The sequence below is a fragment of the Peromyscus leucopus genome, chromosome 19 (assembly GCF_004664715.2).
Source record: "Peromyscus leucopus breed LL Stock chromosome 19, UCI_PerLeu_2.1, whole genome shotgun sequence".
Taxonomy (NCBI): Eukaryota; Metazoa; Chordata; class Mammalia; order Rodentia; family Cricetidae; genus Peromyscus; species Peromyscus leucopus.
This window is the reverse complement of record NC_051079.1, coordinates 54,978,774-55,005,698: the sequence shown is the minus strand read 5'-3', so window position 1 is coordinate 55,005,698 and position 26,925 is coordinate 54,978,774. Positions and strand designations below refer to the sequence as shown.

The window sequence follows — 26,925 nt, the reverse complement described above, 5'->3', positions numbered from 1 at the left end:
GTTGGAAAGCTTCTTCTGTCCCCTACGTTGACAGTTAATTGAACCCAGGGCAGCCTTTGTCATTTAGTGGCTTTCCCTCAATTTCAGTTCATACGTTATTTTGCCAAGTTGTGTCTGTGTTGGGGACTAATGTGGCTTGAATTCCCAGAGTGCTGTACAGGGTGGGCAAGTGCTGAGCCACCTGGTTACTTCCCTAGCTCTGTACTTTTTTTTTTTTTTTTTTTTTTAAGTGTGTTTTGGTTTGTTTGTTGAGACAGGGTCTCACGTGGCTCAGGCTGATTCACACTTGCTGCATAGCCAGGGATGACCTCTGACCCTCCTGCCTTCACTTCTGAGCACTGAGATTACAGGGAATACTAGCATGCCTGAGTTTATGTGTGCTGGGCCTTGAACCCAGTGCCTGTGCATACTAAACAAGCACTTTCCCAATGGAGTCTCTTTGTTTGAGGCAGGGTTTCTCGGGCTTGCTTTGAGTTTGTTTGTATGCCAAGCAGACCTTGATCAGTGAACGTGGCGATTCTCCTGCCTCAGCCTCCCAAGTGCTGGGATTGCAGGCATGCACCACCATACCAGGCTTTGGTTTTTGCCAGTTGTTTTAGTTAGGATTCTGTAGAGAAACAGAACTGATAGAATGAATTATATACATAATATGTATTATATGTAGATAACCTACACAAATATGAATTAAGAGAGTGTTTTAGCTTACAAGTTGTGGTCCGATTATCCCAACAATGGCTGTCGGCTGTCGGAATATGCAAGAATCTAAAGTTGTTTGGTCCAAGAGGCTGGGTGTCTCAGTGAGGGAGTGAACTTGCCAGTGAGAGTGAAAGCAAACAGGCAAAGAGCAAGCTCTTCTTCTTCTGTGCCCTTATGTAGGCTGCCACCAGAAGGTGTGGCCCAGTTAAGGTGGATCTTCCCACCCAAAAAGATCAGGATTTAGGGTGGGTTTTCCTGCTCCTAATGACTTAATTAAGAAAAATCCCTCACAGGTGTGCCCAGGTGTTTGGGTTTTGGTTAATTCCAGATGTAGTCAAGTTAACAACCAAGAATAGCCATCACACCAGCACTATTTAAATATTTTTAATCTAAATGATATTAACACTATCAACACAATTTAAACATTGTAATCTACCCTGGATCTGAAGAAATGGCTCAGTGGTTGAGGGCACTAATAGGTCACTCTTCCAGAGGACCTAGGTTCTATTCCCAGCACTTGAATGGCAGCTCACAACCATTTGTAATTTCAGTTCCGGGGGAATCTGACAACCACTTCTGGTCTATACAGGTGCATACCTGATGTACAGCCATACATGTAGGCAAAACTCTCGTACACATAAAATAAAAATAAATATTATTTAAAAATCAATCTACCTTAAATGACTTCTGAATTTTCTTAAGCAGTAACATGAACAAAAAAATGTAGGTGTGATGTAATAGTTGAGGGTTTTTTTTACAGGATAGTAAATGAATATGTAGCCAGTAAAATCTCTTTGGCTTGACAGCGTGAGCCCAGTCTTGGGGGCTGGGTTCATTCCTGTTGCTCACCCTCTGTGGGAGGCGAGTTGTCTCCCGAGCTTGTGCTGGAGCAGGAGTAGCTGAGGAGGCACATGAATGTGCCCAGTTGTCTTTTCTTTCGTATAGTTCTTTATTTTGGTTTTGTGTTTGTGTTTTGTTTGTTTTGAAACAGGGTCTTACTGTGTAGCCCTGGCTACCCTAGAAGTCACTATGTAGAGCAGGCTGGCCTTGAACTCAGAGAGATCCTCCTGCCTCTGCCTCCTGAGTGCTGGGACTGTAAGTGTACTCTTTAAGATCACATTAAACACTTACTACCTTTTTTCTTTTTTCCTTTTATTAGTTTTTGTTTGTTTGGTTGGTTTGGAAACAGGCTCTTACTCTGGCCCAGGCTAGCCTCCTGACAATCCTCCTGCCTTAGCCTCTCAAGTGCTCGGATCACAGGAGTGAGCTACCAAGTCTGGCTTCTGTTGTCTTGAATAGAAGTTAGTCATCTACCATCTTTTGTCTGAGTGCTTTCCATCTTCTGGAAAACTTTTAAAATGCTTTTCTAAAGTACCTTTCCCTGTATGTCCTTATGAAAGGGTTATTTTATGATTTTACCTTTACAATTTGTATAAAATCTTTTTTAAAAAACCTTTTCTATTTTCCCCTTTTACTTTATACAACCAATTTGTCTTAGCTACTTAATGCCTGGGGTGGTAATAACAAAGTAAATAAATACGTGAACACAGTGTCAGGTTCTCTTCATTAGCTCTTTCCCCAGCCGGTTCTACTAGTGTGGACCTGTGACCCCAGCATCCGGAAGACAGGCAGGAAGGTAGCCTACATATCAAGCCAGGGCTCAAAACTTTTTTATTATAAATTATTAAGCCCTGTCTTCTCCCTTTTCTTCTCTTCTCTCTCCTCTTGTCCCTTCAGTCCTCCCATCTTTTCTAGCCTATTCAAATCTTCTACAATTTTTGAAGGGCCTGTTCTCTGGCCTTCCTGATCTATAAAAATCATAAAATTATTATTCTTTTTCTTTTTTTTTCTTTTTTGAGACAGAGTTTCTTTGTGTAGCCTTGGCTGTCCCAGAACTAGCTCTCCAGACCAGGCTGGCCTCAAACTACAGAGATCCACCTGACTCTGCCTCCCAAGTGCTGGGATTAAAGACGTGCGTCACCACTGCCCAGCTATTAAATTATTTTGTCCTAGTAGATGGCCTGCTACTTGCAATGTATCCCAGGCTATCAAGCTCATAGTAAGCCTTCCTGCCTTAGCCTTGTGTATTACAAATGTTTACCACCACACCTGGCCAGAAATTGTAAATATTAAATAAGAAATATATCATTGTAATAGGAAATGATATATATTGTTCCTTTAAATAATGTCAAGGAAAATGTAAGAATACATTTATAAGGGGACTAGAGATATAGCTCAGTTGGTAGAATACTAGCCTAGCATGTACACAGCCCTGGGTAAGATACCTAGCATCATAAAAACTGAGCATGGTGGTGCACATTTGTAATCCTAGCACAAGAGAAGTGTGCTCAGAAGATGATCCTTCTCAGCTACATAGTGAGTTCAAGGCCAGCCTGGTATACATTAGACCCCATTTTTAAAAAATTAATAAGAACATACTTAAATACTGAGTGTTTTCTACTTCAGGGATATAGATATCACTTGTTGAGAGGAAAATAACCTCCAATTACAATGCTTTCGCCTCCCAAAGTCTTTCTCAGTTTAGTGTCTAGACGGCCCTTTACCCAACAAAAGCTTCATCGATGATTCTGTATGCAAAGAGCAGGTGATTGCTCTGGTCTGCACATTAAATTATGCACAGATTGCCACATTTTCACTTCTCCAGTTTTATAGTTAGCTATTGTGGGGTACCAGCCCCCATACTTATTTACCCCAGGAACTCTTGAGGAGTTAGTTAGAAATATAGTGGAGAGAAAACACAGGATAGACTCGGGTGGGCCTGGATCCTTATCCACCAGCCCAGAACTTTATTCGAAGGGTTTTCTATAACAATGCCAAGGAGTGGATCAAAAGACCTCCCTGTTACTAGTTAGACCCTTACAAACACCTGGTACTCAGGCCCCGTGGTCCAATCAACCTCTTACGCAGTCCTGCTGAGTACAGCCACTAGGAAACCTAGTGGGCTCCAACAAGCTATTTGAGGTAATCCATGTTAAGTCTTTGTTTGAAATGCTCAAGAAAATCAACTCCGCTTTCATGGGAGGACTCGAAGTTAGAGTGCCAAAAAGCAGGCCTTGGGGATCAGCTGTGGCCCACACCACTGTCAGCCAAGGGCTTGGGGTGCTTAGGAGGAGAGCTGAAACCAGTGTCAGATTGACCAACATAGTATGCAGTCACAGTTACTAACCTGCTTAATCCTCACAACCAGCTACATCTGCACTCCTCTGCTTTACAGGGGAGGAGCCGGAGGTTAGAGAGCTTACCCAGACAGCTAGCGGTCCAGGTAGACTTGGAGCCCTGTCTCTGTCAGGCCAGCTGTGCACTGCTGTGTTTTCTCTCGGATGTCGAAGGGCTTTCTCATTCAGATGTGAGCCCTAAATATTTAAATCTGATGTGTTGAGGAGATGTGCCCCAGATTCTTTGTGCTTACATAAATGTGTTTGTAGGAGTATAGATCTTAGCTTCCCTGATTTTTAGGACAAGACACTTTTAGATCTTACCTGAGGGAGACAGTGTGTGCTGTGTTTTTCCTCTACCCACCACTGGCCCTGTAGCATGAGTACAGCCAGCTTCTGTAAGCCTCAGTTGATTTCACTTATCTAGGACTTCTCCCAACTCTCAGTTCTAAACTACAAACGTGGATATACAGTTCTTCATTTTAAATTTTCCTGTAATCTGACAATAGCTTTAACAAATGTTCCATATGCACAGGCATGGCATCACTATACTGAGCCTTTGTGTTTTATTTGTGTGACATGGAAATGCTGTCACCTGGTTGTGCTTCCAACACAGATTACCTTTCCTGGCTTAAGAAAAGGTGAGCTTTTGCCTTTCTCTTACTAGATGTCACTACCCCAGAATCTCCAAAGAATGTTGGGGAATCATCTATGGTGAATGGAGGCTTAACATCTCAAACGAAAGAAAATGGGGTAGGTGCTGCCCTGCAAGGGCCTGCACAGCGGAAGAAGCTTCTCAAAGCCCCGACCCTGGCTGAGCTGGACAGCTCTGACTCTGAGGTAAGGATGCCAGGCATGGAGAGGCCCTCTGACCCTCCCCACCCCCTGCCCCCACACTTTCCTCTTCTCTTCATGGTTCAGTCAGTAGTGGTAAGATTGAAGTTCATGTGGCTAGCAGGAAGAATAGTTACTGTTGTTACTACAGACCAGTGTAGTGGATATGCTCAGGAAAGAGCTACTGAAATTGAGATCTATAGTCTTAGATTCTAAGTAGGAGTAAGAAAGTCAACAACCTTAAAATTCATGACTGTCATCTTTGTTTTGAGAAGGAGAAAATAAAGTTAAGACACGTTAAGACACTAGCCAGACTCATCATGCACACATCTTCCTCATCCCTTCTATGTCTGTGTCTGTGGTGGCTCTGCTGACTAGCTGAGGGTGTACAGTGAACAAGTAGAAGTCTCAAGAAGGGAGGAGAGGCCCATCTTCTCCCTCCTCCCTTCCTCCCTCCATCCCTCTATCTCTCCCTTCTCCTCTTTCTTCGTCCCTACCCACTTACTTTTCCAGTTTACCTGAACATTTCCTCCTATCTTGAGAAGCATACAGACCCCTGCTTTTAAACACCAAAATGTTTTGTTGTTGTTGTTTGTTTTTTCCAAGACAGGGTTTCTCTGTGTAGCTTTGGAGCCTATCCTGAAACTCACTTTATAGACCAGGCTGGTCTCAAACTCACAGAGATCTGCCTGCCTCTGCCTCCCAAGTGCTGGGATTAAAGGTGTGCACCACCACTGCCCAGCCCAAAACATATTTTTACATCAGATGCACACAGAAGTATAATGTCCAAAAGCTAGAAATGGAATGGGAACTAAAGCTAAGTCCACCCCGCACTAGCACCTCATCTCTCATGGAACACTGGGAAGTTCATTTTCATTAGAAGAGCAAGTCTTGGGGCTGAGCCCAGTGGATAAAGCTCTTGTTCTAGTTTGCTTTCCAGTTGCTGTGGCAAACACCATGCTCCAAAGTAACATGGGTTAGAATGGGTTTATCAGCCTACAGATGACAATCCACCATTAAGGGAGTCCAAGGCAGCAGGCGCTCAAGGCAGGCCCTGAAGGCAGGAAGCAAGCAGAGATCCTCGAGGCATGCTGCTTACTGGCTTGATCTCTCCGCCCTGTCCCATCACCTTCATCCCTAATTTTAGACCCCTTGTAGTTTGCCTGGAGCCTTTGACATTGTAATTTGGTGTCTCATGTTAAAGTGTCTGTCTACTAGGATGTTATCCAGTAGCTCAGGATCTGAAGTGTATGAATTTGCTGTTTCAGGAGGAAACCCTGCACAAGTCCACCAGCAGCAGCAGTGCGTCTCCCTCCCTCTATGAGGACCCGGTACTGGAGGCCATGTGCACAAGGAAGAGTAAGTGCATACCCTACAGAACACTTGACCCAGAGCAAGGGCCACCGTGCTCTGTCATCATTGGGGTAGAGAACTAACCCTGTACGTCATGTCAGGAGCAGACAGGCTCGGGTGCCTTCCCAGTTAGTAACTGTCTGGACAGTTAATAGATAAGTCAGCAGAGTGTGTGTGGGGGTGTGCACTTTTTAGATTAATGACCTCCTAGTCTGAATTTAAGCTCAGAAACACTAAATAACCATATTTGTTCCTTACGTACAGCCATGCCCAATACATGTGTAGGTAGTAAAAACACTTTTATAGCTATTAGGCAGGGGATTCTGAATCTGTATTTAGATTCTAAATAATAATAAATTAATTCTAAAATTAAGAGATTTCTAAAGGCTTTTAGTAATGTGAAATCATTAAGGGTTAGAAATTAATTCATTGAGCCAAGTGGTGGTGGCTCATGACTTTAATCCCAGCACGCAGGAGGCAGAGGCAGGTGGATCTCTGTGAGTTCGAAGCCAGCCTGGTCTGCAGAGTGAGTTCAGAACACCCAGGGATGTTACACAGAGAAACCTTCTCTGGGGGGGCCGGGGGAGGGGGAGGATAATCTTAGGGAATCGAGAGATGGCTCAGTAGTTAAGAGTACTTTTTTTTCTTTTTCTTTGGTTTTTCATGACAGGGTTTCTCTGTGTAGCTTTGCGCCTTTCCTGGAACTCGCTTTGGAGACTATTTTTGCAGACTTTTTTCAGTATTAAAAAGTTTAAAAAAATATTAGCCGGGCGGTGGTGGTGCACGTCTTTAATCCCAGCACTCGGGAGGCAGAGGTAGGCGGATCTCTGTGAGTTCGAGGCCAGCCTGGGCTACCAAGTGAGTTCCAGGAAAGGCAAAGCTACACAGGGAAACCCTGTCTCGAAAAACCAAAAAAAAAAAAAAAAAAAAGAGTACTTGCTGCTCTTGCAGTGGCTCTCGGTTAGGCAGCTTACAAGTATCTATAACTCCGTCTCTTTGGTCCCCTTAGGCACCAGGCACACACATGGTTTACATATGAACACGCAGGCACAATACTCCACACATAAAATAGAAACAAACCCTATTTGCGTATTTATTTATTTTGTTTTGTTTTTTGTTTTTTTTCTGGACAAGGTTTCTCTGTATAGCCCTGGCTGTCCTGGAACTCACTCTGTAGAACAGGCTGGCCTGAAACTCACAGAGATCCATCTGCTTCTGCCTCCCGAGTGCTGTGATTAAAGATGTGCGCCACTACTGCCCGACTATTTGTGTCTGTGTGTGTGTGTGGGGGGGGTACACATACAGATCTTAAGGCTAATCATAATATGTTTTAATGTGAACTTGAATGGATAGTAAAAGCATAGAACTTTCCCCCCATTTTCCTTGCTGTTTCTATAGGAAGTTTATCTAGAACCAACTTTTGGAACAGTTCTCTTTCCTCTAGCTGCCGTCTTAAAATAGCTCTCCACTGAAATAAGTTCTTCTTTGAATACAGTGTTGTCGCACAATGCAAAGGTTATCTGTTGGAAAATTCAGAATCCAAGATTTTATTTTTTAAGAGAGTTCATTTGTTTGGTTAAATCTTTAGAGCCTCCAAAATTCTTGCCCATCTCATCAACACCCCAGCCAGAGAGACGGCAGCCACCCCAGAGGCGCCATTCCATTGAAAAGGAGACACCTACGAATGTGAGGCAGTTTCTGCCGCCGTCCAGGCAGAGTTCACGCTCTCTCGTAAGTACCAAAGGATGAGCAGAGATGTCTAGGAGGACCAGTAAGCTTGTTTTCAAAATGGAAAGGAGAAAAGCCCACACAGGTTAGCGTGAACTTTAACGTCTATGTGCTTAATACCTAAAGAAAGTGGGCTCTGGCTACACTTGACCAGTCTTTGGTTTATTTTGAGTACTCATTTTCAAAAGTTTTGTTGATGAGTTATTATTATTAAATGATTTTTTTCTCTTAGAGGATATTAATCCACTTAAAGTTGTCAAAAAGTTCTCAGCATAATCTGACTGAGTAGATTGTTTGATCTGCGCGAAGAGAATGAGCTGTCCCTTGCTCTGCAGTGTGTCCACGGTGCCTGCCGGAGCTGCTGTCTGAGCTGTTTAACGGTGGCCAGTCGTTCCTGACGGGGTAGCACACACACAAACGTTTATTGATCTAGCAACAGACGCCTGCAGACATCCTTTTGGTTTCCCTCATGAGCTTCCAAAATACAACAAGATGCAAGGGTTCTGCCAATATTCCACCCACAGTCTAATACAGCAGTTCTGAACTTGTGGGTCCCGACCCCTTTGTGGTCGCATATCAGATATTCTGCATGTTAGATATTTACATGACAGTTCATAACAGCAAAATTACAGATATGAAGTAGCAACAAAATAATTTTATGGTTGGGGGTCACCACAGCATGAGGAACTGTATTAAAGGGTCACAATATTAGGAAGGGCGAGGACCACTGAACTAATAGCTAATGTTTTCTTTCAAATACTCAAGAATAAAAGTCACATGAACATGCTTACGGCTCCATCTTTCCCTGTAATGAGTCATAAGTGTTTCAAATGAGAGAGCAAACAGATGTCCTTCCTTCAAGGAAGGGAAACAGTGGTCAGTATAGTTGGGAAGTGTGAGCAGAGCTTAGAGTCTGGCATTTGATGTCACCTCTATTCCAAAATAATTCAGTTAGGATTCATGGGGTGACGGCCATTTTTGATGAGATTTTTCTAACGTCTGCATAGTCGCTGAGCCACCGCTCTTGTCTGACAGTGTATGCCTGGTAGTGCTCACATTAGAGGGTCACCACAAGTTCAAGGCCAGCCTGAGGTACGTAGTGAGTTCCAGACCAACCTGGGCTACAGAATGAGAACCTGTTTCAAAGACAGAAACTACTCTGTGGTGAAATGGCCTATCAGCAGTAAAACAACTCATCAAAAGAAGCTCAGATTTAAAATCCAAAAGCTGTTAACCAGTTTGGACAAATGTTTACCTTACTAAAATACACGGGTGGATGTGGTGATGCACACCTGTAATATGTGTACTACTTTGGGAGGCAAAGAAGATCAGAAGTTGAAGGTCACCCTTGAGGTCAGCCTCCTGGGTTCCATGAGACCCTGTCTCCCTGCTCCCCCCCAAAAAAAGAAAATTATGAGGGTAAAGGAGCTGTAGATTACAACAAAGTAGTTTGCCCTCATAACGTAAATGGCACCAAACCCTGCAGCCATATGCAGGCCACACAAAGACTGTTTGCTGGTGGAGGTGAACTGTGGTGTATGCTGGGTTGGACTGTGAGCTCCTGGTGGAGAAGGAGAAAAAACAAAGAAAACTGTTGGCGCTCCCTGGGACCAGGCAGTGAGAAGGGGGCCCTGGCCCCCACAGATAGTGAAGGTGAAAAGGCAGGGAAGGAGGTCATGCTGGGGCCAGCTCTTAAGTGCACAGAGGCAGCAGCCGAGAGGAGGAGGGCCTCCTCCACACAGTGGCTTCTGTAGAGATCACTGACAGTGAAGTCCTCTAGTGCAGTAAAGGATGTTCTTAAAAGCATAGTCGTGGAAAATGGTAACTGCACTATAGAAAAGAAGGAATAGTTTCGTGTTTATCTCTTCAACTGAAAATGGCACGATTGTCTTTGCTGTTAATAAGGTTTATTTTATTATGTTGGAATACTTTTTCATCATTTGGTCAAATTACTAATGTTGATTGCCCATCCAAGGGAAACGCAATTGTCTTTAAGGACCTTCCCAAGGCAGGGGCAGGTGGGCTGTGGGCACAGGAACCAGGAACTCTACCCTGCATCTCAACAAGCCTCATTTGAGAGAATCAGAGTGCTCACAGACCACCGAGCTGGAACAGCCCTAAGTGTCTGCTGAGTGACCCTCAGGGTGTGACTTCTTGGTTGATTCCTGACTTAGAAAAATGAATGGGATGTCAGCATGGACCATTGCCATCCACATGTTGTTTTGCTGTGTTTTTCTTTCACAGTCTGTAATTGCTGTTTGTAGGTCACTTGTTCAGCATTTTCTCCTTTTCTTCCCCCTGCTGTTTTCTTTTTCCCTTCCATCGTTCAGGTTCCTAGGATAACCAGTGTATGGCCCAGGACGCCTTTCAGACCACTTTTCTCTACCATACAAACAGCTTCTCTGCTGAGCTCTCATCCTTTTGAAGCAGCCATGTTTGGGGTAGCAGGGGCTATGTATTATCTGTTTGAGAGAGCTTTTACCAGCAGGTGGAAACCCTCAAAGGTTGGCCTCTTTCTGCTGGTTCTGGGATCCTTTACTCTCTGTCTCTGACGGTGATACCTCAGCTACTGCACTCTGAGAATTAACAGCTCACGTGGGCACTTTGCTTTTGATCGCTGATTCCAATCTTGTGTAGGAGTCTAAATCATGCTGTGATCTCACTGGAGAAGAAAATAGCTGAAAGGACAACAGACTCAAAATGCAGCATCAGCTAGCAAGCCCGTGGGGGTTTGCTCTGGGAGTGACTCACTGTCAGCAGGGCATTGCTTCCTCCTGATTCCGGTGCAAGCGCCCTGGTGAGGGCCCAAGTGGTCTCCTGCTACTGGAGCCTGGGAAGGGCTGGTTCCTCCCACAGCAGGCAAGCCATGATGGTCACCAGGGACAGCCTGCCCCACCTGTCGAGGAGCAGGTCTGTTCCTGATGTTTGTTTACACTCCATCACCAGCTCCGTGGCCACATGCCCAGATCCCTCCAGAAAGAGAAGTGGGTTTTTTCTTTTTACTGATAGCCATTCAAAACGTTTGTTTACTATTTCTCATTTTATCACTTTTGGGGGATTTGTTTCCTCACAGAATAATACATTACTATCATTTGAATGTTTTTGAAAAGATGATATTGACTCCTCCACCCGTTCCCCAATGGTAGAGAGCAGCAGGGCCTGTTCTTCAAGGATCTGTGTTATGAAACAAGCCCGTGACAGACTGATGACCCAGCAGCTGGGTTCTTTGTTACTCATCTGAATGTAAAGGACATAAAGCATAGTGAGCACAGTCCTAACGCTGTCATTTGTCACGAAATCTCTATGTCCCATCTTGTGTCCATCATTTCACCTAACTTCAGACTAGCTCCTTAGACAAAATAGGTGGCTCTTTAATTCCTCTTACTGCTACATGTTGACATTTTATCATGAACACCCCCAAACAGAAATATCCACATGAAGTCCATAGACTGTTTTAAGCAAAAAGCAAGGGGGTTGGAGAGATGGCTCAGTGGTTAGGAGCACTGGCTGTTCTTCCAGAGGACCTGAGTTCAATTCCCAGCAACCACATGGTGACTCACAACCATCCGTAATGAGATCTGGTGCTCTCTTCTGGCCTACAGGCATACATAATAACTAAGTAATTTTTTTTTTAAATTTCACTTTCGGTTTTTAAAATAGAATTTAAAGAGATGAGTGATTAAATGTAAGTCATATTTTTTATTTAAATTGGCCTCCCTTGGATAGTTTATCATTATCTGCTACTGGTGTGTCTTAAGTTTCTTTCTAACTGAAGCCATTATATAAAAGATCTCTCTTCTTGGAGCCTGCAAAGTGGCTAAGCAGGTTAAGGTACTTGTTGCCTACCAAGCCTGTTTAGCGACATGGGAGAGAGAAACACAAGTGTCTTTGGTACACCTCACTGTGTACCTGTCCCATGCCCCACATTAGAATAGACAGACAGACAGACCAATCTTCTCGTCTCTCTGTGGCTCAGTAACTGATAACCAGATTTCACATTCTGCTCTCTAATTTCTGTGCTGCCTCATTCTGACCCCTTTTGTCTGGTGAAACGATAACCAGAATCTTCAGGAAAACTGAACTTGTACGCATGTAAGTAAGCTGTGGCATGTCTGGCCACATTGTCAAAGACTTGCTGCTTCCCCCACGTTTTGAGTTACTTTGGGACATAGAGCAAGAAGGGTGATGGAGTCAGGCTGGCCTAACCCAACCCACTGAACCCGTGGCAGGAGGACGGTACACAGGGTCATGTGGGCAAGGCATTCTCTTGTCTCAGGACCTGGGATGCTCCTCAGCTTGGAGCATAAGATCTGTTACAGTTTGATTTGGCTTTAGAGATTTTTGAATTAATACTGCCAAATGGAAAAACAATTAAAATTATTCTAGTCACAATGTTGCATTAAAGTCTTGTTGTCCTTTGGCAAGCTCCAGAGTTAAAACAATAGCATTTGACCTGATGGAAATTATTTTTCCCTAGGGTGTTGTCTGGATGAAATTTTTTAAAAGAATTAAGAAAATAAGCAAACCCATGATTTCTTAGAGTGTTCTGTGAAGCACTGAATTTATAAGTGGTTCAAAGCAGAAAGTTGAAGGTATCTTACAGAAGCTGTTCTGCTACTTAGACTGCAGAGAGGAAGCACAGCTGGGAGCTTGTTTTGTGTGGCAGTCTATCCTCAAGTGACAGCACCTCCCCGCCAGGGAGCTGCAGGACCCAGGGGTCCCAAGGCTTGCCTAGTTAGATTAGTACAGCATTTTGCTGCAGCTTAGCATTTTTGTCATAGTTAGCTATAGCTACCTTTTATTAAATACTGGTAGAAAAAAAAACTTCTCTGACAAAAATTGAGCTAGAGAAATTATCAGAAGACCCATGTTCAGCCAGCACCACTAATTTAATAGCCCACTGAAATGGCCTAACTTTCACAAAGGTGGCTTATTGTCCCTATAACGCTGTTCTGTTCTCCAGGTAAAACAAAATAAGTACATATTGAGCACACTGCTTAATCCTGAAATCTCTGAAAACTGTTCCCACTAAAAGGGAAACTGTGTGATGAACGGCTCTTTTTGAATGCCCATTGTGGGCATCTTAGAGCAAATGACGCAATCTACTTCAGCAAACCCTGGCCCCCAACCACTGAGAAGTTCCTCATCTTAACGACTCAGTGGATTCTTTCCAAAGCGGTCTAAAGCAAACCCAGCCTTCCTAAGTTAGCTTAAGCAGATTCTATGCTGAATTGAAGCAAAGTGAGCCAGACTAGTTTTTTAGTAAATGCTAATGTTTGTCAAATTTGCAACCTAGATTTATTTTTGTTTCTTTCTGATTGAAAGACAGAACTGAATGTTAAAACTCCATAAGCTGACTGCCCTCATGGTCATGTGCTTTCTCATTTGGCTTATTTGGTTCCAGAATGCCTGGGAGCAGTGCCGTGGTGTGTGGGAGTGAATTGTAATGTGTGTGCTGAGAACATTGAGTTTCAGTGTCAAGGCACCACAATGGCCCCTTGAAGCCTGTCAGGGCCTGAGTGCATAGAGTCGTTCTGTCTTTCTCTTAGATCCACCAATCAACAGCACCGGATGGAGAAAGGATGGTTCGAGGCTCTTATTCAGTGGATCAGTTACATCAACATTTTTCACAGCTGTTTGTAAGGAGGCCATTAACATAAGAAGCCAGCATAAATATTTATCATGCAAGGCTCTGTCTCCATCTGTGCTGACTGTGCATTCAGCACTTGCTGAAAAGACCTGGGAGGCTGGAGCGATGGGCTTGGGGAGTAAGCTGTCCGCGCTCCCGCTTCCTGTTGTGGTTCCACTCCAAGTGTGTAGGGAGTTTTGGAAGTGTGCTGATGTAACTGATCACTCCGTCATGCTTGTCCGTATAAAGTACTAACCACCTTCACTTGGCTGTTCTGGGTACCACAAACCAGTTTTGAAAACAGGACCACATTGTAGATCTGCTTCATGCCCAGTAGAGTGTAGCTCACAGCACATTTCTGTGACACAAACTTGTTTAGAAAGACGATGTTTTCTCAAGATTTCAGCCATTGGTACAAAGCTCTCCCGAAGGCAAAAATACCTGACCCAATGTGAGGAGCTTCACGCATTGGCTGCATCCTTTCACTCGGTCATGGTCCTGTTTTCTGCGGTGCACTGAGGAGTGATGTGGTCCCCAGAGGGAGCCAGCTCTGTCCCAGTGATCATGGGACTCCTGTCCTCTGAAGCTACTAACCAGGTGTCTGATCTTAAGGGAGCACTACAGTTCCAGAGCAGGGCAGGTGCTCCTTACTCACAAGGCACTTTGAATTTCAGGAGGAATTCTGCTACCCAGTGGAGTGCCTCGCTCTCACTGTGGAGGAAGTGATGCATATTCGTCAGGTCCTGGTGAAAGCAGAGCTGGAAAAGTACCAACAGTATAAGGATGTCTACACTGCCCTGAAAAAAGGAAAGGTAGAACTGTCTAAAGTTGGTTGAACTGTACAAAATTGGTCTCTTAAGAGGCCTGTGTGCTAGCCAGGTGGCATAGAACTTTAGGGGTCTTAGGAGGTGAGATACTTGTATTCTATACTATTCCTCATTCACAAGAGGGGATTTTTTTGTTTCTCCCTTGGCAAAATTAATAGGTTTAAAAACGACCCTAAAGGATAGTAGTATGGCTTCCTAAAGCCGTGTGCACTTGAGTTGTACTTTCAAAGGATCAATAAAGAAAGCATGTCTGGCTGGGCGGTGGTGGTGCACACCTTTAATCCCAGCACTCGGGAGGCAGAGGCAGGTGGATCTCTGTGAGTTCGAGGCCAGCCTGGTCTACAGAGCAAGATCCAGGAAAGGTGCAAAGCTACACAGAGAAACCCTGTCTTGAAAAACCAAAAAAAAAAAAAAAAAGAAAAAGAAAAGAAAGAAAGCAAGCATGTCTGAGGAATGGGAGTTAGCTTTCCTCAGAACTGATCCTGTGACCATGAGATGCTTGAGCACTGTGATCTTTTGTTGCTTTTGAAGAACTGTCATTAAACATAGAGCTGGGTTGTGTGTCAGAGCCCAGCATAAAAGCAGCATTTCTGGGTTCTTGTGCTCTTCTGTCCCCAAACATACCCGAAACATCCCCTAGATGACCAGAAAGTAGATCCACCATGGGAGCCAGGAGGGGTCGACCCCATTTCTCTTCTCCTTCTAACTTTGTATTTTCTAGCTCTGCTTCTGTTGCCGAACCCGGAGGTTTTCCTTCTTCACGTGGTCCTACACCTGTCAGTTCTGTAAGAGGTAAGGCTTTTGTCACTGTGGAGTTCCCACAGCCACGGAGAAATGCCAGGTACTCTTTTCTTCCATCCTCTGGGGGGCGTTTACCCACCAACCCCACGCTCCCCAGAGTTTTCTTGAGTGCGAGCAGCAGGAAATACTAGATAGAAGGGTTTATTGTGGAGAATCTTGTGGCGATAGATAGAAAATAAAGGATAGCCTCAAGAGGACCTGGAACCTATTCCAACGGCCCCGACTGTCTCTGCCCAGGGTTTTTATAGAGACGCCAAGGGGTGGAGCAAAAGACCTCCTCCCCCAGCACAGCCAAGTGCAGACCATCTCAGACACCTGCACTTAGGCCCATGGTCCTAATCATCCTCCATGTGGACCTGCTGGGTAAAGCCACGAGGAACCCCAGAACGGGCTCCCACAATCCTCTTCCCACTGAGAGTGGAATTAGAAAGGACCCATTCTGTGGCTTTGCTCTATGCCTGCCTTATCACTTGGCACTACAGTTTCTTCAGGAGTGGGTTGAACTGTTGTTGAACCTGGAAAAAAATCTATGGCTTCACCTACATCCATTGTGTTCCACCAAGTAACACTTCTTGTTTTGTACACAGGCCCGTGTGCTCACAGTGTTGCAAAAAGGTAAGCTTAACTCAATGAAATTACGGTGCATCCATCTACTCACTACCCTGCCCATCCTGGAGCTCATTCTCACTTTTATTTCGGATAACAGATGCGGCTGCCCTCCAAGCCATATTCTACTCTACCTATCTTCTCGTTGGGACCTTCTGCCTTGCAAAGGGGGGAAAGTTGTACAAGGTCAGAAAAACCCTCCACTAGTCACCATCGGCCACTTCGAAGTATCGCCAGGTGAGCAGGGACCTGGATCTTCAAGAGCATCCTCTGAAGAAGTAACACTTGGGGTTGGGGTGGTCATGCCAGGGCTAGAGTGTGGTCATGGCATGCTGCTGCTTCATTGATTTTTAATACAGTTTCTGTTTACACAAATCTCCAAAGTTCTCCAAGGTACTTTTTGGTTGGTAATACCTAGTCACTTAAAAGATATTTTAACATAGTTTTGTTGTCATTATACTTTGGAATAACTTTTATGCCTTTAAAAAGGTATCTTTAAAATTGACTTTTAGGCTAGGTGGGCCATGCCTGTGATCCCAGCAGTTGGGAGAGGGAGACAGGAAAATTAGAAAGTCATTGGGGTTGGAAAGGTGGCACAGAAACTACTAAGAGCACTTGCTACTCTCGCAGAGGACCTGAGTTCAGTGCCCAGCACCCACATGAGGCCTCACAACTGGAATTCCAGGTCTTGGGGTTCTGGTGCTCTGTTCTAGACTGTACAGGCACTACATGCATACATGTAGGCAAAACACTCATACACATAAAATAAAAATAAATCTAAAAAATAGTTCCATTTTATCCTTAGCTACATAGTGAGGGCAGTCTGTATTTCCTGAGGTGCTGTCTACAAAAACATTGTCCTTGTTTTTCCAGTCTGGTCTTCCTTTCCTCCTTGTCTAGTTGAAAATGAAATCCATTGACACTTGGGTTTATAACATCTCTTGTATCTGTGACTTGCTTTATTATTGTAAAGGCAGAGGTGAATGAAGCTTTATGCCAGAACTGAGTCTCAAACCATTCAGTACAGGCTAGGGCAGTACTGCCCTTAACAGAAAGGGAAAGTCCTCTCAGGCCACATGCTAGCAGGTCCAAGAGATCCCTGGCTCTGGGCTGTGGGGTAAGAAGCCTTATGCATAGTACATAACCTGGGCCCGTGAAGCCTTGACCCTTGACTTGCCCTCCTGGGACTTGGTAAGCACTGATGGGACAGGGACAAGCCCAGGACAGTCATCAGGTGACCAGGGCATTTGTCCCATTCACTGATGACTTTGAATCCACTGTGTCTTCCTTTTTGCTTTCTCCTTTGGGAAGTAGTTAGTTGATAACAATAGCTGGGTTAGATGGTCTCTGGTTACCTCAATCTTGAAAACATTATGATTATACTTCAGCTCTCTGGCTCCACCTAGCAAGTCACTCAAACAGAATTGCTGAGGATGAGTGAACACATTGGATACCATAAGAAGAGTGGTGAAAGGTGTTTTCTCAGGACCAGACACATAAGTTACTTCAGCTTCCGATAGTCTGACCTACTACTATCTGCCCTCTCCTAAAGTTGATTGACCATGAACCAATAGAATGATTCAGTAGGATGTTAGCAACGTGTATTTATATGTCATTTAGGTGTTTAAAACGACAGTCCATGCCAGGCGGTGGAGGTGCACGCCTTTAATCCCAGCACTCGGGAGGCAGAGGCAGGCAGATCTTTGTGAGTTCAAGGCCAGCCTGGTCTACAGAACAAGTTCCAGGACAGACAAGACTGTTATATAGAGAGACCTTGTCTCAGAAACCCAAAAAACAAACCACAGTCCATGATGTGGTAATCAAGAAAATACCTGGACACCCAGGAGATGAAAATTTCCAGTTATCTCATTTTCCTTGTTTCTTGTGGTGCTGGGGTTGAACCCAGGGCCTTCACATGCTGGGCACGTATACTACCATTGAACAGCTAAGCAGCTCCCTAGCCACAGTATTGGGTTTTGCTGTTGGCTTTGTTTTGGTTTTGAGTGTTTATGTGTGTGGGCACAGAGTGTGCATTTAAAGGCCAGAAGTTGACATTCAGTTTCTTCCTCAGTCACTCTCCATCTCATATAGTGAGACTGGGTCTGAACTTGGAGCTCCCTCTAACTGGCCACTTGCTGCCGGCTCTTCTGGCTCGGCCTCCTGAGTGCTAGGATTACAGGCTAACCCCCAGCCCGCTTGCCTTTCACGTGGGTGCTGGGTACCAGCACTTTATTAGTTTATGCATATGGGTGTTTTGCTTGCATGTAAGTCTGTCAACTACTTATGTGCCTGGTACTTGTGGAGCCCAGAAGAGGCCTTCAGATCCCATGTGTCTAGAGCTTCCTGTGGGTTCAGGGAATTAGATTCAGGTCCTGCAGAAGAGCAACCAGTGCTCTTGACCCCTGAGCCATCACTCCGACTCCACCCCACCCCACAGTAGTAGTGTTGTTGTTGTTGTTATTATTTTCTTTCTTTGTCTTCTTTCTTTTTCTTCTCTCTTCTTTCTTTCTTCTTTTCTTGAGACAGGGTTTTTCTGTGTAGCCCTGGCTGTCCTGGAACTCTCTGTAGACCAGGCTGACCTTGAACTCAGAAATCCACCTGCCTCTTCCTTCTGAGTGCTGGGATTAAAAGAGTGCACCACCACCACCTGGCTCTCTTACCTGTTCTTAATATTGCAGTTGAACTATTATGAATACTAAATATTTTTAGTATTCCCCCGCAGGTTTTCCTCAAAATCGAAGTCGGTGGACAAATCAGATGAAGAACTCCAGTTCCCCAAGGAGTTCATGGAGGATTGGAGTACAATGGAGGTCTGTGTAGACTGCAAAAAGTTCATTTCTGAGATCATCAGCTCCAGCCGGCGCAGCCTGGTGTTGGCCAACAAAAGAGCCCGGTTGAAAAGGAAGACACAGTCTTTCTACATGTCCTCGGCAGGCCCCTCGGAGTACTGCCCCTCCGAGAGGACTATCAACGAGATCTGAGCCCTGTGCCTTCCTTTTGCTCTTGTGTCCAGAGGCGCGCGCCTCAGTGCATCAGTGCTGCAGGACTCTTCCCGGGGTCTGACCGAACAGGCTCCATCTGCAGCAGGGCAGGCTTGTGCCGCACCTTGTGGCACAGACTCAAGGCTGTGTTCAGATCGGTCGATGGTACGAGGCAGGTCAGCCAGTTGCTCATTTGCACTCAGAAAGCCTAAAACTTGATTTTGTGTATGTGAATAGGGAAGCCAGAAACTTCCTTAGTTCAGTTTCTCAATGTTCTTCAGATAATTTCCTAAGGCAAAGCTTCTTGTGTGTGAAGTCAGTCTGACAGAGTGTTGATGTTAGCACAGTTCTAAGCAGTAAGTCATATTGGCATTCCACTTGACAGTGTTCCTATCCATGTACATAACGGTCCAAAGCCCTGCCACACACCGGCTCCCTGGGGTGGGCCACGTTGGCTATTGTCTCACAGCACAAACCTTGAAGGCCTTGCTGATAATTCTCCTACTTTGGGGCTCCGGCTGCATCCAGTGCAGAACATCCAAGGAAGCCGGACAGATAGCCGCTTCCCTGAGTTGCCTGGTCTACCCAGGCACCATGCCTCCCTGTCCCTGGGCTGCTGACAGGGCCCTCATTCCCTGTTGTGTATATATATGGTTCTGGTTTTATAACACACGTTTAAGAATTAAAATTTTGTGGACGTTTGAGGAAAAAGGAAGACTAAAATTTTGTCAAGCAGCTAAATGTGTTTTGATAGACTGTGACAGGCTGTGACCGCAGAGGGTGCCACAGAAAAGAACTACATCTCATACGGTTTTAGCAACATTTTCCATAACTTTCTAGTGTGGCCATTGTGACTAAATTAACCACAGTTTGGTACCTGAGACTCAAACTGAAGTTTATTTTTATAAATGAATTTTAAAAGAAAAATCCTGGCTGTTTAAATTGTCAAGAAAATTAACCTGCTGCCGTGCATAACTTTGGGATGCTTTCTGCACTAGTTGTCTTGTAAGTGTTCCCAAGTTTCTGACAAAGGGCAGTTGGCAGGCAGTGTTAGGCACCTGAAATTCCTCAGTTCCTGTGACACATGCCATGGGCTGTCCCTCATTTCCATATGCCTAGAAATAACCGGTCAGTCAGATTGCCACTAATGGTTGGAAAATCAGTTACGGCACATGCACAGTAATTCCTGAAAGCTATTAAAAACACTCTCACACACCACTGATGACAGCTCCATTTAATGATGAAAGGCATGACAGTTGCATTTCATACCAACATCAAGATAAAGTAACATTGCCACATTAAATTGACAGTGACACCTCAGAAATGCTCCAGTAGTCATTTCTAACGCATTGAGATTTATAGTTTAGCAAATGGCTTTAAATTACTTATACTGACGAAATAAACTTTACCAATTGACTAAAGTAATGCATGTTAGTAGTTCCTCTGTACTGCATGTAGAAGTGGGCCACCAGAAAACCCTTACCAACTACATTCCGGCTGTGTTCAAGACTTGTTTAAGAGCTGTAAAAACTGCATTGTGTAAATCCCAGTTACACAGTTTCCCCTGAGACCATCTGAACTTTACACTGCTCTTAAAACTTTAAGTTCTAAAACCAGAACAAAACGAACCTGACCTCCGGGAAGGGAGCAAGGCAGAAGGAATGGAGGTCCCTGTGTAGGTTTATAAGCATGCGTCTAGGGTAACACGCTTCTGTAAAACGGTGACTAATTACTGTCTGGCTTCCCACAGAAGACACTGAGCCACACCCCCCAAGTGAAAATTTCATTCCCATTCACAAATCAATGACCTAGTAAACCTCATGGATTTGACCTCATTCCTTCAGGCTTATAGTACTGTGCATAGTGGTTTGGGCATTGTGGGCACTTTTACTAGAGCATCAGGATGTAAATCTTTGGGCACATTTGCCAAGTGTGCTGAAGAGTTCAAGTATATGCCATGCTCAGTAAAACCACCTGCAAGAAGTGGTGGAAAGTGGCATATGACAATGTGGAAATGGTAGAATAAAACTGTTGTTTGAGGAACACCAAAATAGATGTGTGTGTTTAACTCCTCCTTGTCTACAGGACAGACTTTCTTCCCCAGCACACACAAGAATCGAGGACTCCATAGGCTAAGCACTCCAGAGCTGGCTCAACTTGTGTTGCTTGCTTTACAAGGCCTGGCTGACAGAGGTCAGCTTCCTGTCCCCAGTAACCTCCATCTGCAGGCCCTTTGTCCCGCTCCCTTCCCGCTGTGCTGCTGTTCCAGTTCACAGTTGTTATGACTGACCCCAGAGTATGATGCCTCTCCTGACCACATCTGGATATGGTCCCTTCCTGACCCCTCCAGGCATGAGCACCAGTTCCCATAGACCGACCATGAGGTCAGAGTATGTAAGAATGCTTGTAAATATTGTAACATATTCATTAATATTTGAAAGACATTTGTTATCAGCAGTGGGAATTAATTCTCTCAAGAAAAGTAAAAATTAAATAATTGATTTGTACATTGACTTAATTACTAGATTTCAAGTCTCAGCCCTTTCAAATTAAACCAGAAAGTTGTTATTTCAGTAGTCCTAAAAATGATCTGTGTTGAAGAAATGTGTGGTTAGTACCATGAACTCAACACTGTGAAGTTTGTAAGGTTTTTATTTTTCTAACTACTAATAGAGGGCTGGAGTTTAGGTGAATGTAGGAATCATGAAAGTTTTAAATTACATTGCTATTTGTTAAAATAAAACAAAAAAACTTACACATTGAAGGACCATGAAGAAATGTGTACTGGTCTGTGTATTGACTGGTCTCTGACCTGGCTTCCCTTCCCATATGTGTAAGCAAAGTACTGCTGACATTTCCAAGGTAAATAACAGTGCTATATGTGTTCCACAAGAGTATTTTATTTTAGCAAGATGTGACGTCACACACCTTTAATCCCAGCATTCCAGAGGCAGAAGCAGAAAATCTCTGTGATTACAGGACTAGCCTGGTCTACACAGTGAGACCTTCTTCTCCTCCTCCTCCTCCTCCTCCTCCTCCTCCTCCTCTTCCTCTTCTTCCTCCTCCTCCTCTTCTTCCTCATCCTCCTCTCCCTCCTTCTCTTATTTTTATTCTTTTTTTTTTTTTAAACAGTATTTTATTACTGATTAACAAAGTTTTTAAGCAAGCTAATCCAGTTCCTTTTGTGCGGCAGGCAGCTGTTCGTGGTTTCTCTGTAGCAGATTTATATTCTTTTTTAAAGATTCATTTATTTATTATTTATACAGTGTTCTGCCTGCATGTATGCCTGCAGGAAGAGGGTGCCAGATCTCATTACAGATGGTTGTGAACCACCATGTGGTTGCTGGGAATTGAACTCAGAACCTCTAGAAGAACAGCCAATACTCTTAACCTCTGAGCCATCTCTCCAGCCCCTATTTTTATTCTTCTTCTTCCTCCTCCTTGGCATTTTATTTTAAAACTTATATAGGGGAAAAATAAAATGGTTTTCATCATACCTTCTGTATTGAGTTCCTGTTGTAAAATGGTGATGTCTTCCAGGAACTAACTAGCTGTTAGAAGTCATGCAGGCTGTAAAGCTTACAACAACAATTTCAAAACACTTTAAAAATACAGTCCCCAAGGACCATGTAAGAAAACTAAACAGTTCTGCCATCAGTGACTGCTGTTAGGCAGCGGTGTGACTAGAGGGGTAATTGGCAGGTGCGGTGGAACACATCTATGTTCCCAGCACTTGGGAAGTGAAGACAGAAGGATCATGGGTCTAAAGATTGCCTGGCCTTGCCGTACAACAGCCTTGGTCCTGCCACTTCCCTTAACTGTAAGCGTCCACTTGCTCAGACATGGCTTTTCACCCATCTGCCCCAGAGAAAGAGGAAGGAGGGAGAGTGTGTATGCATGAGGTCTCAGCTGTCATCACCAAGAATGTTGCCATGTCCTTTGAGAAAGGGTGGTTCTGAATTAACCACTTAGACTAGGCTCATTTTCCTTGAGTTTGTATACTTTCTGCTGTTTCTGTTATTGTTGATATCAAGCTTTATTCTTAACATAGATACAGGATGTTATTTAAATTTCCTTATATTTTTGAGACTTGCTTTCTGTCCTAATATGTGGTCAGTTTTGGAGAAAGTTCCATGAGCTGCTGAGAAGAAAGTAGATTCTTTACTGTTTGGGTGGAATGTTCTGTAGATGTCTGTTAGGTCCATTTGATTTACGACATGAATGCCATCTTTTCTTTTGTTTAATTTTTGTCTTGGTGACCTGTGTGTTGGCAAGAGTAGAGTTTTAAAGTTACACACTTATCTGTGTATGAGGGTTCATATGCTATTTGAGCTGTAGTAGTGCTTCTTTTTTGGGGGGTGGGGTGGGGGTTCGAGACAGGGTTTCTCTGTGTAGTTTTGGTGCCTGTCCTGGATCTCGCTCTGTAGACCAGCTGGCCCCGAACTCAGGGATGCGCCTGGCTCTGCCTCCTAAGTGCTGGATTAAAGGCGTGCGTCACCGCTGCCTGGCTGTAGTAGTGCTTCTTTTATGAATCTGGATGACCTTGTGTTTAGTGCATAAATGTTTAGAATTGCAATATCCCCTTGGTGGATTTTTTTTTCTTTGATGAATCACTATAAATCTGTAGTGTCCTTCGCTATCCTGATTAACTTTTGTTTGAAGTCTATTTTGTCAGGTATTAAAATGGCTACACCAGCTTACTTTTTGGGTTCACTGCCCATAATACCTTTCCCATCCCTTTACCCAAAGGTGAAATCTGTCCTTGATGATGAGGTGTGTTTGTTTCTTGGATGCAGCAGAAAGATGGATCCTATTTTCTAAGCCAGTCTTTTAGTCTGTGTCTTCTTATTGTGAAAGTGAGACTATGAACAGTTTTGGGTAGTGTGTATTGATTCCTGTTATTTTGTTATGGATTTGGTTTTCCCCCCCTTTTGATTTACTGTTCTAGGATTATGTTTCTTGTGTCTTCTTGAGTGTAGTTAACCTCTTCAGATTGAAGTTTTCCTTCTAGTGCCTTCTATAAAGCTACACTGGTAGATAGAAATCACTTAAGTTTGATTTTATCATGGAATGTTTTTCTTTCCTTATCAATTGTGGTTGACAGTTTTGCTGGGTATAGTAGGCTGGGCTACCATCTGTGGTCTCTTCTCAGAGTTTGTGGAACATGCATCTAGGCCCTTCTGGCTTTCAGTCTCTTCATGAAAAAATCAGGTTCACCGCCGGGCGGTGGTGGCGCACGCCTTTAATCCCAGCACTCGGGAGGCAGAGGCAGGCAGATCTCTGTGAGTTCGAGGTCAGCCTGGTCTACAGAGTGAGTTCCAGGACAGCCAGAGCTACACAAAGAAACCCTATATTGGAAGTGGGGGGGAAGGGAGGGAAAGGAGAGAAAAGAAAAGAAAAAAAATCAAGTATTATTTTAAGGGACCTGCCTTTATATGTTACTTGGTCTTTTCCCCTTATACCTTTTAATATTATTTCTTTTTCTGTACATTTAGTGTTTTGATTATTGTGTATCATGGAGAATTTCTTTTCTGCTCCTATTTGGTGTTGAGTATGCTTCTTGTACCTTGATAGGCACCTCTTTTAGATTGGGGCATTCTTCTCCCGCCCCCCCCCCCCCATCCACCTTTTGGTTTTTTGAGATAGGGTCTCTCTACACAGCATAGCCCTGGCTCTCCTAGGACTCACTATGTAGACCAGGCTGGTCTGGAATTCACAAAGATCCACCTGCCTCTGCCACCTAAAGGCATGTGCCATACCTGGCCAAATGGAGAAATTTTCTTCTGTATTTTTGTTAGGAATATTTTCTGTGCCTTTGACCTGGAGTTTTTTCTTCTTCCTCTATCCCTATTATTCACAAGTTTAGCCTTTTCATAGTGTTCCAGATTTCCTTGATTTTTGCCTGGATTTTTTTTTTAATTTAAGGTTTGTTTGTTTGTTTATTATATATACAGTGTTCTGCATGCACATATCCCTGCAGGCCAGAAGAGAGCGCCAGATCTCATTACAGATGTTTGTGAGCCACCATGTGGTTGCTGGGAATTGAACTCAGGTCCTCTGGAAGAGCAGCCAGTGCTCTTAACCGCTGAGCCATTTCTCCAGCCCAGTGGTTTTCTTTGACTGAGCTATTTATTTCTTCTACCTTTATCTTCAACACCTGAGATTTTTCTCTTCCCTGTCTTGCTAGAGGAAGCATATTGTCTTGACTATTAGTGTTTGTGGTTTATACGAGGACCCTAGGCATGTGGAGATGTGCTGTGCGATATCTGGGCTTGCCTTTGTTGGGGGCGCGGGGGTATTCTGTTCTTTGATTGCTGCACCCCACTGGATCCTAGGCAAGTGGAGTGGCTCTGGGATCTTGGTAGAGAATACTTGCGCAGGTCTGCAGGGAACACAAAGGAAAGGAGGTGGGCTAGGAGGAAAGGCTGAGAGGGGCATTGGGAAAGAGCTAGCGGACCAGGGTCCACACCGAGAGGCAGAGTCCCCAGGGCACGGAGAAGGGGTGGGAAGGGGTGCTCCTGAGGCAGGCTACAGCAGGATGAAAAGTAAACCTAGAGAGACCATGATGAAAGCTGTTTGTTGAGGCAGGACCTCATGCAGCCCAGGCTGGCCTTGAATTTCTGATTCTCCTGCCTCTACTTCCCCAAGTGCTCGGATCACAGGGAGGCACCACCAAGGCCCAGCTCTGTGTGTGCAAAGTACTTCATCTGATCGTGACTCTGGAAAGATTCATCATAGACTGCTCACATACACAGGTGACAATTTAAAACAAAATTGATCCACACAATGTAATTCTCAAGGAACTGATGATGTTAACTTAGGGTGCCCTGAGTGGCATAGAACAAAGCCAGCTCTGTGCCGAGTGAAGGCAGCTCAGAGGGAGAGCAAGTGCTGTCTGCCGGCCACATCACTGTTGGTGCCTGGACCTCAGCCTTGACTTTTACTGTCCCCAGAAAAGAGTAAGGAACCTCTCTAAAATAAAAATAAATGGGCCGAGCGGCGGTGGCACACACCTTTAATCCCAGCACTTGGGAGGCAGAGCCAGGAGGATCTCTGTGAGTTCAAGGTTAGCCTGGACTACAGAGTGAGATCCAGGACAGGCACCAAAACTACACAGAGAAACCCTGTCTCGAAAAAAGTAAAAATAAATAAATAAAAATGGAATTAAACTTCTCTAAAGGCTCTCTAGTCAGGGAAGGTCAAGACAAGATTGGGAAAACTTAGAGTGAATGGAGCAATGTAAAGGGAGGCCAGTTGGAAGGTAACCTGGGAACCATCTATGGCTGTGTAACAAATTACCTAAAAACCACCTCGATTTTATGAGCCTTTATTAGAGCAAAAGTTTGTGGGTCAGGAGTTCAGCAGCAGCGTGGGACCACATTTCCATGCAGAGTGGCATCAGAGATGCCAGTCTTGAAGGCTAGACTGGGGGCAACTCTGCTTCCAACGTGGCTCCTCACAGCTGAGTGCCCTAGGGACCCGCCAGGCTCCTCGGTAACCTTACCACATGGCAGACTGAGTCACAGGCCCCCTCAATACATGCTGTTATGGGACTGAGTGCAGTGGCCTGTATGGATGCAGACGGCAGAGCTTAGGAGGGGTCATGGGGCACAGCCTCCTGGGACCATCATGGAAGTGACGATCAGCATAGACTGGGACAGTAAGAATATGAAACAGAAATGGATCTGAGGCCTTCAAGGGAAGGTTTCCCTGTCTGAATGGCTGCACAGAAGCATCAGAGGAAAAAGCCTTAGTGGGATTTTGTGTTGGCAGATGGAAGCAGAACTACGTATCGATGAGGAGGGGAAAGCTGTCTGGTGAAACAAATGTGGTTAATTTGCAGTGATTGAACACAGTGGCATCCTTACAAAACAGGACAGCAAAGGGCCAGATGGGAAGTGTTCCAGGTTTCGTGGGCCTCGGCGTCTCTGTCAGATAGCCTGGAGTTGAGAGATTTTTTTTTCCCACACCCTCTGAAAATAGCAAAACTATTTCTCGCAGCAAGCTTGGCTTGCCAGCTCCTGCCCTGGTAAAGTGTGCTATAACCAGCAGCCAGCACGGAACTTGAAAAGACAGGCTGGAGACCCAAATGGGTTCTACTAAGTGCTAATTACTACTTGGTAGTTTCACAGTTGATGGCTCTTACTAATGACTTAAAAGTTGACAAAAACTGAAAATACCCTCCCTGAATAAGTGAGCTCCATCACTGCAACCTTGCATTCTCAAGCCCAGCCTCTCGGCACCAGCAACATGGACCAGCACTCAGAGCCATGCCCAGGGCCCGTGCTCTGCTA

At 44.5% G+C, this 26,925-nt stretch overlaps 1 protein-coding gene across 1 annotated transcript in view; it reads left to right on the top strand.

The window, feature by feature from the left end:
• Positions 1 to 21,138, top strand: part of Spire1 (spire type actin nucleation factor 1) — a 118,443-nt gene extending 97,305 nt beyond the window's left edge. The window contains 9 exon segments of the mRNA XM_037197184.1: positions 4,540 to 4,712; positions 5,975 to 6,065; positions 7,648 to 7,790; positions 10,118 to 10,291; positions 14,091 to 14,228; positions 14,965 to 15,035; positions 15,632 to 15,659; positions 15,751 to 15,887; positions 18,373 to 21,138. Of these exon segments, the coding sequence (XP_037053079.1) occupies positions 4,540 to 4,712; positions 5,975 to 6,065; positions 7,648 to 7,790; positions 10,118 to 10,291; positions 14,091 to 14,228; positions 14,965 to 15,035; positions 15,632 to 15,659; positions 15,751 to 15,887; positions 18,373 to 18,631 (1,214 nt within the window). The 3' untranslated portion in view covers positions 18,632 to 21,138.
• Positions 21,139 to 26,925: the final 5,787 nt, after the last annotated feature.